We start from the raw sequence: 14478 nt of genomic DNA, 5'->3' as shown, positions 1-14478 counted from the left end.
CTGCCAGCGGCGGCTCGGCGTCGTCCAGCAGCGCCCGCCCAGGACAGTGAGAACCCGAGGGAGCTCGGGCGGCCGCGCGGGGGCGAGGCTAGCGCCCTCCTCCTCCGCCTCTGCCGCCGCCGCCTCTTTCTCCTTCTACTCCTTCTCTGGGCAGAGCCTTTGGAAAAAAGGGAGCGGCAGAGGGGCAGAAGGCAGCTGGCCGGCTCCGCGCCGCCCACCCGGGCAGCGAGTGCTCAAGAGGAAAAACGGCCATCTCAGCCCCGGCTCCCACCTGACCCCATCCCTCCTCGCTAAGTCCACGGGCCGACCCCCGGAGGAGGAGGCACTCCCCACCCACTGGATGCCTGAAAAGGAAATGGTTCTTCCAACTTCACTGCCACAGGCCCCTCGTTCCCCCCCCCCCCTCAGATCCTTGAATTGCAGTCTGGAGATTGCTTCTGGGAGGCTCCGTCACTTAATCTACAAACTTTATTGAAAAACCGCTCCTTGCTGGCCCGGAGCTGGAGCCCTGGTTGCTACACAAATTAACATCCAGTCCCTGCCCTGGAAGAACACCCGTGGAACGGTGGAGACAGAAATGTGTAGTAAGATGAATTGAGCACCCACTGTTTGCCAGGTTTTGAAGGTAGGTGTATTATCCCCATTTACAGATGAGGAGACAAATACCATACATGGTGCACTAAGATAACAGATGGGTGAAATTACATTTTCAAGACAGTATATAAAACCCGAAAGAAGTGAATCTCTTAGGATATATAGATCTCTCTTACAAAACCCACCAGAATGGCTACAATTGAAAAGACTGAAAGTATCAAGTATTGTCAGGGATAAGGAGCCACTGGAATTTTCAGAAACCACTGGTAGGAGTGTAAATTGGTACAAACATTTTGGAAAATGTTTGGCAGTTGTCCATTAAAGCTAAACCTGCAAAAATCCCAATGATGCAACAATTCCACTCCCAACTGCACTGAGTGCTTATATCCATCAAAAGGCATGTTCAAGAACGTTTATAGTTGCTTTATTCATGTGTAATAGCCCCAAACTGGAAACAACCCAAATGTCCAGCAACAAGAAAAAGGGTGAATAAATTGTGGTATAGGCACATGGTGGAATATTATGCAGCAATGAAAAAGAATGACCTAATGCTGCAGACAACAACACAGATGGGTCTCACGGATAATATTCAGTGCAAAAATTACGTACCATTTAATTCCATTTTCATGAAGTTTCGGGACAGGAAAACTAATCTAAGGTGATAGAAGTCAAAATAGTGGCTACCTTAAGAGGTTACTGACTTAGGGGGACACAGGGAATCTTTGTGAGGGCTGGAAATGTTCTAAATCTTGATCTGGGCAATGGTTACACCAGTGTAAACATGTGTAAAAACGAATCAAGTTCCACACTAAAGATCTGTGCACTTTACTTTTTGAAAGTTATATCTCAATTCAAACAAAGCGAAACAAAGAGCTCCTGCCTATCAGTAAGGAAAAGCTAGGAAACACAAAGTTTGACAGGCAAAGAATACAAATTGGTAATTCACAGAAAGAGAAGAACTAACAGGTATTTCAAAAGATGCTCAATCTCATTAGTAATAAGATGAATATGCATTGAAACATGATATCACTCAACACCCATCAGAAGGGAAAAGATTAGCAAAGTGGACGGGTACTCAACGTTGGCCGGGATGTGGGGAGGCGGGGGCCGGAGCACTGCTGGAGGGCAGGCAGGTAACTAGTTGGCTCAGGCAGTGTGGAAGCAGTGAAGCCAGCAACCCTGGGTGATAAGAAGTAAGTGCATACCTTGGGACCCGGAGATCCAACTCAGTGCTTGTGCAGATTGGCAAGGGGACTGGAAGGATGACATGTTCACCATGACATTATTTATGGGAGTGCTGCGTTGGGCGCAACCTTGGTGTTCATCAAAGGGAGGGATAAGTACGGTGGTGGGGACACACTATGAATGTTGCACAGTAGTTAGAAGCAGCAAACTTCTAACTGCAGAATAGGCATAAGGGAGCTCAAAAAATAAGATCAAGTGAAACAAGAAACAACTAGATTTACAGTATAGTACTATGTACATAAGTTAACTCCCCCCAACCGCACACATGACAGCTCTGAGCATTTTATGAGGATATGTTCATAGTTAAGGGAATACGTTGAATATCAGAGTGGGTGCTTAAGGGAGAGTGAGAGTAAAGATCGGGAATGAAGGAGAAAACTAAAATAAAATATGACCCAGCCATTCTACTTCGAGAGAGAAATGAAAGTATATGTCGGGGCTTCCCTGGTGGCGCAGTAGTTGGGAGTCCGCCTGCCAATGCAGGGGACACGGGTTCGTGCCCCGGTCTGGGAGGATCCCGCGTGCCGCGGAGTGGCTGGGCCTGTGGGCCATGGCCGCTGAGCCTGCGCGTCGGGAGCCTGTGCTCCGCGGCAGGAGAGGCCGCAGCAGTGAGAGGCCCACGTACCGCAAAAAAAAAAAAAAAAAAAAAAAGAAAGTATATGTCCACACAAAGTTTTCTATATACATGTTCACAGAAGCTTTATTTGTAATAACCAAAAACTGGGAACAACTCCAATGTACATCAACAGATAAATGGACGAACAAATTGTACTATAACCATATAGTAGAATGCTACTCAACAATTAAAGAGGAAAAACCATTGATACACACAACAATATGGATGATGTGCAAAATAATTATGCTGAATGACAAAATCCAGACAGTATGATTCCATTTATATACATTTCTAGAAAACACAAGCTAATCTATAATGACAGAAAGCAGATGAGTCGTTGCCCCCAGAGTTGGGGATAGGAGGAGGGGAGAGGAGGGAGGGAGAGATTACCAAAGGGCACAGAGAAACTTGTGGCTTGTGGGGGTGATGAATTTGTTCATTACCTGGATCACAGTGATGGTTCTTCGGGTGCGTGAACATGCCAAAACTCATCAAACTGCACACTTTAAATATTATTCTATGTCAATTAAAGCTATAAAAAAGAAATAAAATAAGAAGGGGACTTGCATTAACTAATGGTGATCATATACCTTGAGCTAAAGGATGGAATTAACCCAACTCTCTGTGCTTGAAATTAAAAACTAAAAACAACAACAACAACAACAAAAATACAAACAAAGCAGAAAATAGAGCTTAGATAGTTAAATTATTTGCCCAGGCCTCACAGCTGGGATGCTGACTCCTAGACAAGAGCCATTATACTCTGTGGCTCAGGGCTTGTACTAGTATGAGGTGCTGTACAGGCACCACACTCACCCAACCTTTAGGGGTCACCTCTGGGAAAGGAACCGGGCACTCAGAGATGGGGTGCATGGCCCTGACCTCTAGGCCCTCCCCATCCAGTTGGGGAGAGAGACTCTTAGACAGATGGTCACAATGCTGGGTAAAGTCAGGGAAGGCTTCCTGTAGGAGGTGATGCTTGCGTTCCAATAAGCGCTTGGCCCAGAGTAAACACTCACTGAATGTTATCTATTTATTTTTACTATTCCCCATGATTTTAGAGAGAGGAGAGTGGAAAGGAAGATGGCATTCCAGACAGAGGGAAGTGCACCATCCAAGGCAGGTGAACATGTTGGGGAGTCACAGATGATTTGGTTTAGCTGTGACTGGGGAGTGGGGCAAAGTACCAGAGAAGTCTTTTCAGGGCTGGTTGACATCCCCCTGAAAGTGAGCCTCCCATAGGACATGCGGGCATGGGATAGTTCGGGGCCTCGTGTGATGGAGGGGTCAGAGAACACTGGGTGGCTCCCCCAACTATGTAGTTTAGCCTGGATCTTTGCATGGTTGACCAGGAATCTCAACGGTAACCTTGGTAGCTGCCCCCCTCCTCAGCCCTGTGCAACCTAATCTGCGGGCGGCTTTAATCCATCAAGAAGGGGTGTCCTCACTGAGTCTCTTGCCTGCCTGACACATAGTAGGAAATCAACAAATGTTAGGTCCCTCTCCTGCCTCCTTCCTTTCCCTGGATGCTTGCAGACTGTGCCCAATACCTACCCTTGGGGCCACTGTCCGTACAAGACCTTGACAGAAAGTGGGCAGGCAGGCCTGGGCTGGGCCAGGTGGACCCTGAGTCTAGAAAGGGTCAGGCAAAGGCTATAGGGACCAGTAAGCTGTCGGCCGGGTGGAGAGAGGGGGCTGTTACTGATTCTCTGCCATGAAAAAGCCCCATTGTGGGGTCTTTGGGGGAGAATATATTTATTTTGTTTCCTGAGCTGTGTGAACAGTGCACTGTGCTGCCTGGGTTGAGAGGGCTCTGTGTGGCTAGGGAGGGATTACATCCCCCTCTTGGGTGGTGTGTTATGAAAAGGCCTCATTCAGCCAGGCCCGGCTGCCCACCGGCAGCCCAGGCTCCTGCGCTGTCCCTGGGGGCAGCCTGGTGTCCCTCCCTCTCTCCCTGAGGTGCAGGCTTGGGGCTGCGTGTGGACGTGAGTGTGACAGGCAGCCAGTATAGGCCCAGTCCCTGAGGGGCTGCGGCTCACCTTCAGGTAGAGTCTGTCAACTGCACACCTCAGGATGGAGCTGGCTGAGGGACTGGGGCTCAGACACAAGAGGCGTTTGGTCCGTGTCTCGACCTCAAATGTTACTTACCTTTGAGGGAGGTTTCACATCCAGTCAGAGATTTGCTGAAGGAGACCTTCACCATACAACTTTAAATCCATGTTCATTGCTGGGCCACGTTGCCAAGGGGGCCTCTGAATGTTTGTATAATTTCTATGACTATTTTGTGAATAGCACGATTATGTTGCATTATGTTTGGGGGGTGTGTGTGTGTGTGTAAAGAGTGTTAATTTGTTCACAGGAAATGTTTTTAACACAACTCAATTTTTGTAACCCTGTTTGGCATTTCTTTATTTTTCAATACCCTGGGAGCCTCAGTCCCTGGAAGTGTATGTGGATAGTCTGAACCTCTGAGGGCCCTTGGCAAAGACAGCGTGCATCCCGAGCACGTCTGGACATGAGGGGTGAGGTGAGCAGGCAGGGTGCCTGAGTCCCCGGCAGCCATGGGAGCCGTGGGTGGAAGGGCTGCCTCTTGGCCAGCCAGCCCCGTGAGTAGGCAGAGAGGGCAGGAAGGGGGTCCTTCTGTGAAATTGGCTGGCTCCCCAGGTGATCAGGGCTCTGGTGGGGAACATGAAGTTCAAGTCCTTGCGGGGCCGTTCCCTGCCTCTCCAGCTGTGCTGGGCTCCCAGGCCGAGCATGGGTCACCCCTCACTGGACGTGCTCCCACCCCGCTCAGACCCAAGCCCCACTTCTCTACTGCCTTTCTGGGCTCACACCATCCACCTGCCTCCACTAACAGAACCCTTTTTACTCAAAGTTTAAGGGGCAGAACCCAGAACCCCCAGCTGCCGTGGGGTCTTATCTCAGTGACAGGGTAGCTCGCTGTCACTATCCTGCCTACTGGACTGGCCCTCTGCCTTCTAGCTCCAGCTCTGTCTGTGCCTCACTGAGTGACCTTGGAAAGTCACTGACCCTTGGTCTTCCCATCTGCACAAGGGGGAATTGCATTGGTTGGTCGCTGAGGGCCCTTGAAGCTCCAATTTCCTGTAAGTCTAGAAATCTGGATGCAGGTATCTGTGGTCAGACTGAAAATATCTTTACGTGGGTACCTGGGACGTCATGCCTGGATCGTAGCCACTCTGTGTGCCCCAACACGGCCCCAAAGTGGGTTTCTCCTGGACATTTGCATCTATGCTCTTGGGGAGGTTAAAGATGTTTGACTAACATACAGCCCCCTTCATCCCTCCCCCTCTTTGCAAACAATCATAGAGGAGGGCTTGATACTGGCATTTGGAGCAGAAGTGGGTGGTGGGGAAATGAGGCTAAGGAGGGAAGGAGTTGGGAGTGGGCTGCACTAGAGGGGTCACTGCTCAACTCTGGGGAGCCCTGAGCTCCCAGCTGCCTATTCTAAAATAAGGTCTGATTTCAGGTTATGGCCCATTGTGCCATTGGAGAGGCTCCCCTCCCAGAGGAGTAAGAGGGCCATTTGCTCTCCAGCAAGACTTCCTGATGGAGAGGCATCTTGGTGTGCCAGGTGGCCCTGCACGTGCTCTTGGCCTTGGACTTGTACTCAAGGGTGAAAAGAAGGTGAGTGGAGCATCTGGCTGGGCATAGCTTAAACGCCTGGGGGATGCATATACCAGCAACTCTGGCTGAGATGTGACGTTACTCCGAGCTTGCAGGACAGGGATCTGGCTTCCTTGAAACATGACCTAGTCATCCCAGAGTAAGCTGGGATGTTCTCAAAGGATGAAAGATGGATTCATGGATAGATGGATAGATAAAATTAAACTGATTTGAGAGAGGAATATCTAATGACTTTCTGTAGGTGATTGTCTTATTTAACAGGAGAGGAAAACTAAATTTTATCTCAATGTTTTGAGCCTGGTGAACTAAGAGAATGAGTCTGGAAGGGAGGGCTGCTGGTTAGGGTGGTGGAAAGGAGATGGATGTTTGGCATGGAGTATAGTGGGAATCAGGCAAGGATGGCTTGATTTGAGACCTGTTGAGTTTGAAGCAACAGAAAGAGAGCCAAGTGGAACAAGGGATACTTGTCAAGGTGGGGATAGATTTGGAAGCTTCATACATAGAGATGATAGCAGAGGTACTATGAATGAGTCAGTCCTCAAAGGAGAGACATTATGGCAAAATATGAAGAATGAGGAACCTTAGGAAGCTTGAATTAATATTGCTTGGTTTATAAATGGGCAAACTGGGCTCCAGAATTTGTCATTCATTCACCTGGCCATCCATCCATCCATCCCACTCAACAAATGTATTTATTCTGAAGCTATAATGTACAAGGTAATATATCTGAAAATGTTCATGGGTAAGGGACTGACAAGGGATAGTCAGCAAGGGGAGAGCGGAGAGAGAAGCATCTGGGAACCAAGGGAGGAGGATGTTTCAGGAAAGCCAATAACATCCAATCTTGTGGAGCTCAAAGAGCAGGAAAGCTAAGGAAAACAATTTGGATTTGCTCTCTGGTGGATCCTGGGGGAGAATTTTGGTAAACTGTTGGCAAGGGGGAGTCATGAATGAAGGGGCTAAGGAGGGATTGTCTATGCTTCTGGAAGATGGACAGGAATAGTTTTTGTCTCTAGCTTCTGCATCGTGCTTTTCAGTGGTGAAGCATTCTGTGCAACCAGCACATTCACCAATTACAGACATATTGCCTGAAATGTCTAAATAGGATTCCATTAGGACGCAGTCCCCTGAAATAGAACAGATGCTCTATCACCTACCATCTAGTCATTTACTAGTGATAGCATGTGCTTTGGGAAAAGCCCTGTGCCAGATGTCAGAAGACCTGCTTTCTATTCCTGGCTCTGATGCCAACCAACTGGATTACCTTGGCTAGATCATTCAATAAGAGCTCTTTATCCATACACCAGCGAGGTTACTTCCCACTCCTTATCTGGTATTGTTGTTCATTTTGGACTCCCCCCAAATATATTACCTTGCAAATTGTGGCTGCTAAATAAATCCATTTGTTGTGTGGATGGATGGAAGGATAGACGGGTAGGTGGATGAGCTACAAATTCTGGAGCTCAGTTTACACATCTATAAACCAAGGGACATCAATTCAAGCTTCCTGAGATTCCTTCCATCTCCAATCATCTATGACCATGCTTTTTTTTTTAATCACAAGCAGAATTCTTCCAAAGTTGCTTAGAGCTAGCACACCTGGGCCAATTAAGCTTTTGTAGAGCATTCCATTTAATCTCCTTGAGGTTAGAGACTGGGCCATCTATTGTCACAGCTCCAAAGCCTTTCTTCTATGATCAGAGATAGGATCCTAGAAGATTGATACTAAGCGTTCATTGGAGGAAAAATAAATCACTTCCAACTATACTCTGATTCTCTAGAGACACATTTAAAGATATGTAGCATGTGGTTCTCATGGTAGAAAACATGCCATGGTGTTTGCCAGCTACTCCAAGATTGTTCTTGATGACAGGACGTGTCCCTGTAACCAGTTTCTGGTGAGACATCTGCACGCGGCTTTGCAGTTTCAGGATGTCCCTACATCCGTCAGCCCATCAACAGAGAATCTAGGAACATCAGCACAGAGTCCCAGTCCCAGTGTAAAATGTAAGCTGACAGCTTGGAAAGCATCCAGAGGCGAGTGGCCAGGAGGGTGAAGGGTCTGGAAATGACCGAAAATGAGGAGTGGTTAAAAGAACTAGGGGTATTATCCAGAAGAGAAGATGACATGGTAGCTGCTGCGAATGGTGTAGTCCAAGCTAACTTGGACTAAAGTTGATACTTTCTTCTCTGCACGGGCTTCCTGAGAACAAACCTGTGACTGGTGGATGGAAGTTACGGGGAGGCTGATTTCAGCTCATTCTAAGAACTTCAGAAGATTTTTTTCAACCGAGTTATAAGAATATAGAGTTGACTGCCCTGGGAAACAGGCAGTGGGTGACAATTGCCAAGGATGGAGGAAAGACCAGGTGACTTCGGAGGTCTCTTTCAGTGTGGAGATTCCAGGATTCTAAAGAATTTAGAACTGGAGTAAAGAGAAAGCTCTTTGCTTTGTCAGTTTAGAAACCATCTGCTGCTCTTCACTGTGCTTCATCTCATTCCCAGCTGATCTCCTCCAAACACAGTTCTCTATTCAGCAGTTCTAGTCTCCCATCTGAAGTGATTATAAACCTCTCTACTCTCTTTAAAAAAAAAAAAAAAAAAGGATCTTTTCTTTTCCAAATAAAGAGCTTAGGAGGTCTCAGCAAGACTGTACCTACATGGAGAAATCCCATAAGAAATAATTAAGTAAACAAACAAATAATAAACCTCCAAGCCAAAATTATATAGCAGTGAAGGCCACACCCCCCAAATTCAGGTTGTCTGGCTGTCCAGAACACAGAGCTTTTGTCTGTCTTCAGGGATGATGGATTTGTCTGACCCAAGATTGGAACTCTTAAATTCAGTTCTGGGCACGGGTAGGTGGGAAACCCTCTGAAGCCCACACCCCCTGAAGGTGGATAGAGAGGGAGAAACTCTGTCTCCATGGAAACTAGGGGTCCCAAGCATAAACAATCTTTTTTTTCACCTGGAGCCAAGTCTTCGAAAAGTGACTCAGCCTGAGGTTTGCACACCGGGGGCCTCCTATCTGGTGGTGTTGATGTCAGTGGAGCCTCTGATGGAGAGATTTTCTTGGAATTATTCAGAGTGGCCCACAAAATAGAAATTAATCTATCAAATGCAAGGCCTAAAATAAAAACTGATTCACAACCACTTTATTTGTGACAACACCACTGGCAACTAGAAGTAGCCCTTGGCTCCCCGACCCAGGGTTCAATTGGAATTTTTTTCACAGTAGCACAAACGTCCAAGCCAGAATGGCTATTCGGGATGATTCAACCCCCTCATTTTACAGATGAGGTTTTGTTTGAAGCTTAGTTCCAAGCAGGATTGGTATCCAACAAGAAAGCATTAACATTTTCCAGAAGCAGCCCTTGCCTCCCAGCTGAAGGCTACTTTAACACGAAAGTCCAAGTCTTCTTTCAATTAGCTCGGGTGCTCTGGGCACAATTACTAGAAAATGGGTGAGTGAGGGGGAGACCCCAGGTAAAAAAGCCTGGTGATGTGTCCACGGTCACCAACTGAGCCCTCACTTGTGTGGTTGGTGATGGAGGGAGCAGCTCGTTCTAGGTGGCAGCTACCAGTCATCGGGGGCCACTCTGGGAGAGGCACCTGAGGGAGAGGCACCTGAGGGACAGGGCGCAGGTAGAGGTGGCAGCTTCTGTCTCCATCAAGCTGGGTATCAGATGCAAGGGCGCCACCTACTGGTCGAGGAGATCAAGGGGCTCTCTGCATCCACTGTGGGCAAAGAAACTGTACTGAGCTACATGTGCTGGGCTGCTTCTCCAGGGCTCTGACCTGTTTGGAGAGGAGCCTTTTCTCCAGCTGCATCCACAGCACCCTCCCTCCTCCACCAACCTTGGCTCCTGCACCTGCTGCATCTGACAGGCGAACTAGGTTCCACCACACTACCAGGTGTCGCAGAGGAGGAGCTCCAATTCCCTGGCATGGGCTCTCTATGAACTCACAGAAGACCGTGCCTGCATGGGTTTCTCTTCCGTGTGTGTGTGTGTGTGTGTGTGTGTGTGTGTGTTTGGGGGAAAGGAAGGCGGAGTGAGGGACGTTGTGTTGTGCTGACAATGCAGGTCTGTTCTGAAGCCCAGAGGAAAACATTAGTACAAAGTAAAAGAAAGAAAATGTTGGTGTTTCCAAGAATACTTAAATAATTGCTGCTATTCTGGCCCTCAGATTGGTGGTGTGTCTGAGTAATAGTTCTGGCCTGAGTCCTTTATACCACACTGTGTCCCAGAGGGCAGGCTGGCTCTGTCATGTCTGTAAGGATTTACCCAGGGTGTGTGGTGCTCTGGGGGACTCCACGGCGACACAGAGGAGCCAAACACTGGGCTATAAGGAGAGACAGTGAAGATGGCACTTCGCTGTTGAGGGACACTCCTCGGAGCTCACAATTCATAGCACTTCAGACATGTGGAGGCTTCTGGGGGGCCTCCTCAGTTCCACTCCAGGCTCCTCCTCCATGGGGAAGGTTGGCTCCATGCCTGCATCCCTTCTGGGTCAGAAGACACTTACTGGGCTGCCTTGGGGCCACTCAGGCCCCGGAATTCCGCCCCCCCCAGTCATTCCCGCTCTGCCACCCCGGGCCCCTCCCCAGTCCCGGGTGCATCCTCAGGGCTGTCACCTTCCAGAGGGCCAGCAGGTGCCTCCTCTTTCAGCTCCTGCCCTTAAGAGGGGGCTTATGATCTGTTCATCCTCCACCCGCTCCCTGGGATGCCCTGAAAGCCTCCACATCAGCAACCAGACACGACATCCTTGTTCACTTCCAATCCTTCCTTCCCGGCTTGGACACTAATCACCAATCTCCCAGGCCAGAAAAATCTTCGCTCAGGTAGTACTACTCCTCGATCTTTTCAGACTCCCACCTGGAGGGAAGCTTTGGAGTTTAAGAGCCAAACATTATGTTAATTTATTCTGTGGTTCCCCCAGGATGTTTCACCTTGGAGTAATGCTGAGTTGGTGTCTCCCTATCCAAGTGGGGAAGAGTCACATTTTAAGGCAAAACTGGGGGGAGGGGATTCAAAACAGTTCCTACTACACATGTCATCTTGTCCCCACTGCCTTGCTCTCACCCCATGGCTTATCCCTCTTCTGGGTGGGGCTGTGTCACCTCAGATGGCAGCTCCTTCTAGTGACGGCTGCAGGGAGGAAAGGCGGGGATATGTGTCTCTTCGGGTTGCTGTGGAAGGAGCCCATGGCCCTGAAGGTGTGTCCTGGGTTCCCAGAGCCTGAGCTTTGGTCCTGGGCTCCCACCCACGGACCCTGCTGAAATTCTGGGCAGCAGAGCAAAGGGTTCAAACCCATGGCTTTGGCATTTGTATCTGGGTTTCCCACACCCTAGCCATGCCACCTTAGGGAAGGACTTAATTCCCCCAACCTTAGTTTTCTCATCTGTAAAATGGGGTTAGCAGTACAATCCACAGTCCCTTTTCTGAAATCCTTGGGGTCAGATATGCTCCAGAATTCGGAATTTTTCAGCTTCAATCATGTAACTTGGTGTATCTACTCTATAGGACATAATAACCACTGGGGTCTGAAGGCACCTTGTAATCAAACACATTAGTGTTTCTGACACTGAACTTTTGAGCAGTCACACTACATAAAATAAAGACCATAAATTGTCTTGTGTCTGTTCAGTTCAAATTTTGTTACCAAACAATTTTTGTTCAGTTTTCAGAGCCTTGAAGGGTTGTAGTTACAGATAAGGGTCAGGCTACCCTGTGTCTCTGTAGATAATGGCATGCGGCACAAAGAGGTAAAAAAATGTTCATGGTTTGATGCCAGACCAAACACAGCTGTGAATCTTGGGATAAGACAAGTCTCCTGAGAAGGCCAAGGGTGATGGGTGGGGAGAATCATTCTGGAGCAGCAGTGCCATTACCCAAGTGTGTGGGCAATTGGTTCAAACTCCAGAGATCTTGAGCCTCAGCCATCACAGACCCCTGAGACTTTCCAGGCGTCTGATCAATCCTCCTCCAGAGCCGAATCTTCCTCTGGTGGGTCCTCGGTGAAGACCACTGCCATGTTGGTGGCAGTGACCAGTAGGACCAGAACGACCACCACATAATCGTCCGCAGGCCTGGGCTCCTCAACCATTATGGGTTGCTGCCTCCGACGGCTGCAGCTGCTCTCCACCTGCGTGGCCTTCTCCCTGGGAGCCAGCGTGGGCACCTGGAAGGGGACCATAGGTAACTGGTCCATGTTCATCTGGTGCTTCTGCTTCGTCGTGACCCTCATCAACCTCATAGTCGAGTTATGTGAGCTCGAGGATCACTTCCCCTTCTCCTGGGACAACTTTCTCATCACCTGCAACTGCTACTCTGCCCTCCTCTGCCTCTCGGCCTCCATCATCTACCCCACCACCTACATTCAGTTCTTGCCCGATAGCCGCTACCGGGACCGCACTATCACCTCCACTGCATTCTCCTGCCTTGCTTTTGTGGCTTATGCCATGGAAGTGGCCTGCACTAGGGCCCAGCCCAACATGATCACAGGCTATATGGCCACCGTGCCAGGCCTGCTCAAGGGGCTGGAGACCACTGTGGCCTGTGTCATCTTTGTCTTCATCAGCAGCCCCTACCTGTACCTGCACCAGCCGGCCCTGGTGTGGTGCGTGGCCGTGTACTCCATCTGCTTTCTCCTGTCATCTGTGGCCCTTCTGCTGAACCTGGGCAAGTGTGACAACAGGCTGCCCATTCCCTTCCCCATTTTCCAGGTTGTGCTCACTCTGCTCTCCGTCCTCCTCTATGCCACCGCTCTGGTCCTCTGGCCGCTCTACCAGTTCAACCAGAAGTTCAGCGGCCAGCCCCAGCGGTCCAGCGATGTGAGCTGCAGCGATAGACTCACCTCTTTGGTGTGTACCTGGAACCAACGACTGGCTGTGGCCAGTCTGACAGCCATCAACCTGCTGATTTATGTGACTGACCTGGTGTTCTCGGTCCACCTGGATTTTGTCAGTGGCTGAGGCTTTGCCCAGGGGCTCCTGATTCCTCTTCTCACCTGAAGTTCGTTTCCAAGCCCTGACGTCCTCTGATGTGCTCTTCCTGGCTCCCCTCTCTCCCTGCTCACATCCTTCCCCAACCATCTCGCTCTCTTTTCTGCTCCCTTCCCTCCTTCTGCTCTGTCTCCTTCCTGTTTTGTGTGGTTGCCCACATTCTGTTTTGCCTCTTTCTCTTTTCACTCTCTTATTTTCTACATTTTCTGCTTTTTGGCCCTTTTCTGGTCATTTTTGTTTTCTCATCTCCTGTGTCCTGACCGCCTCTTCCCCTTTTCCTTCTTCTGATCCACTGGGACCCTGAGCTTCTTCCTCCTCTGCCCACCGCCCCCGTCCCACCTCCTAAGGTGCTGACTCCACATCACACAGCCCTCTGTGCAGCTGTTCACACCCTGGGCCTCCAGAGGGGCCTCACAGCCAAAGTATGCCTGTGCCCCTGGTGGCGCCTTCGTTGGTGTGTGTATATGGGTTTGGGGTGTGCCAGTGAGTAGGTAGGGATTGGGCCTCACTTCCTCCCAGTGGAGGGGGGTGTACAGTGCACCTTCCCTTTATTTAAAAAAAAAATCTCTTGAGGGCAATAATTTCCGGTGGTCAGGAGGCTTAAAGCAGAGACCCTGGGTCCCTAGGCCCCAGCTGGTGCTCGGCCCTGCCTGACACTGGCTCCAGAATTTTTCCCGGCTTACTAAAACCCACCTCCTAGAGGTCATCTTAAAAGACGCAAGGGCTGAATGCCTTCCATCTGAACTACTTTCTTGGGGATCAAAATAGGAGCTGGCAAAAAACTGCACGGTCTTGAAGACAACTGTCTGAAGTATTTGTGAGGGGCAGCGATGTGGCCCTCCTGCCTCAGAGTTCAAAACAGCATGTCCTGCCTCTGCAGGGAGAAGAAAATGGCCACTGCCAGCCTTAAAGCTGATGTTAGACTGGAATTTTTCTTTTTGTGTGAGTGGTCAGGAGGTCAAAAATTACTGGATGGCCCTGTTCTTTTTTTTTTTTTCTAACAAAGATAAGATTGAGTTTAATTGTTTGTCTTTGGATTTTTTTTCTTTTTTTAAAAAAATATCTTTATTGGAGTCTAATGGCTTTACAATGTTGTGTTAGTTTCTGCTGTACAACAAACAAAGTGAAACAGCTATATGTATACATATATTCCCCATATCTCCTCCCTCTTGCGCCTCCCTCCCACCCTCCCTATCCCACCCCTCTAGGTCCTCGCAAAGTATCAAGCTGATCTCCCTGTGCTATGCAACAGCTTCCCACTAGACGGCCCCGTTCTTAAAGGCAGAGTTTCTTTTCTATTTTGGAGGGGAAGGTGGGTTGAATGGGTGGGGATTTTCGCTGCTGCAGTCAAAGGAACTGCAGTGCTTGAGTA

At 49.1% G+C, this 14478-nt stretch overlaps 1 protein-coding gene across 1 annotated transcript; it reads left to right on the top strand.

Moving 5' to 3' along the window:
- Positions 1 to 403: 403 nt before the first annotated feature.
- Positions 404 to 14242, top strand: LOC137201853 (myeloid-associated differentiation marker-like). Its single transcript, XM_067696370.1, has 4 exons — positions 404 to 625; positions 3517 to 4982; positions 5943 to 6100; positions 7974 to 14242. The coding sequence occupies exon 4, from the start codon at positions 12210 to 12212 to the stop codon at positions 13074 to 13076; it is 867 nt and encodes a 288-aa protein (XP_067552471.1). The 5' UTR covers positions 404 to 625; positions 3517 to 4982; positions 5943 to 6100; positions 7974 to 12209; the 3' UTR covers positions 13077 to 14242.
- The last annotated feature ends 236 nt before the right edge of the window (positions 14243 to 14478 follow it).

The sequence above is a fragment of the Pseudorca crassidens genome, chromosome 1, assembly GCF_039906515.1.
Source record: "Pseudorca crassidens isolate mPseCra1 chromosome 1, mPseCra1.hap1, whole genome shotgun sequence".
NCBI lineage: Eukaryota > Metazoa > Chordata > Mammalia > Artiodactyla > Delphinidae > Pseudorca > Pseudorca crassidens.
This window is presented reverse-complemented; position numbering and strand designations above follow the sequence as displayed.

Excerpts from the sequence above, each read along its gene's own strand:
- LOC137201853 (XM_067696370.1), top strand. The coding sequence starts at position 12,210 with ATGGGTTGCTGCCTCCGACGGCTGCAGCTGCTCTCCACCTGCGTGGCC.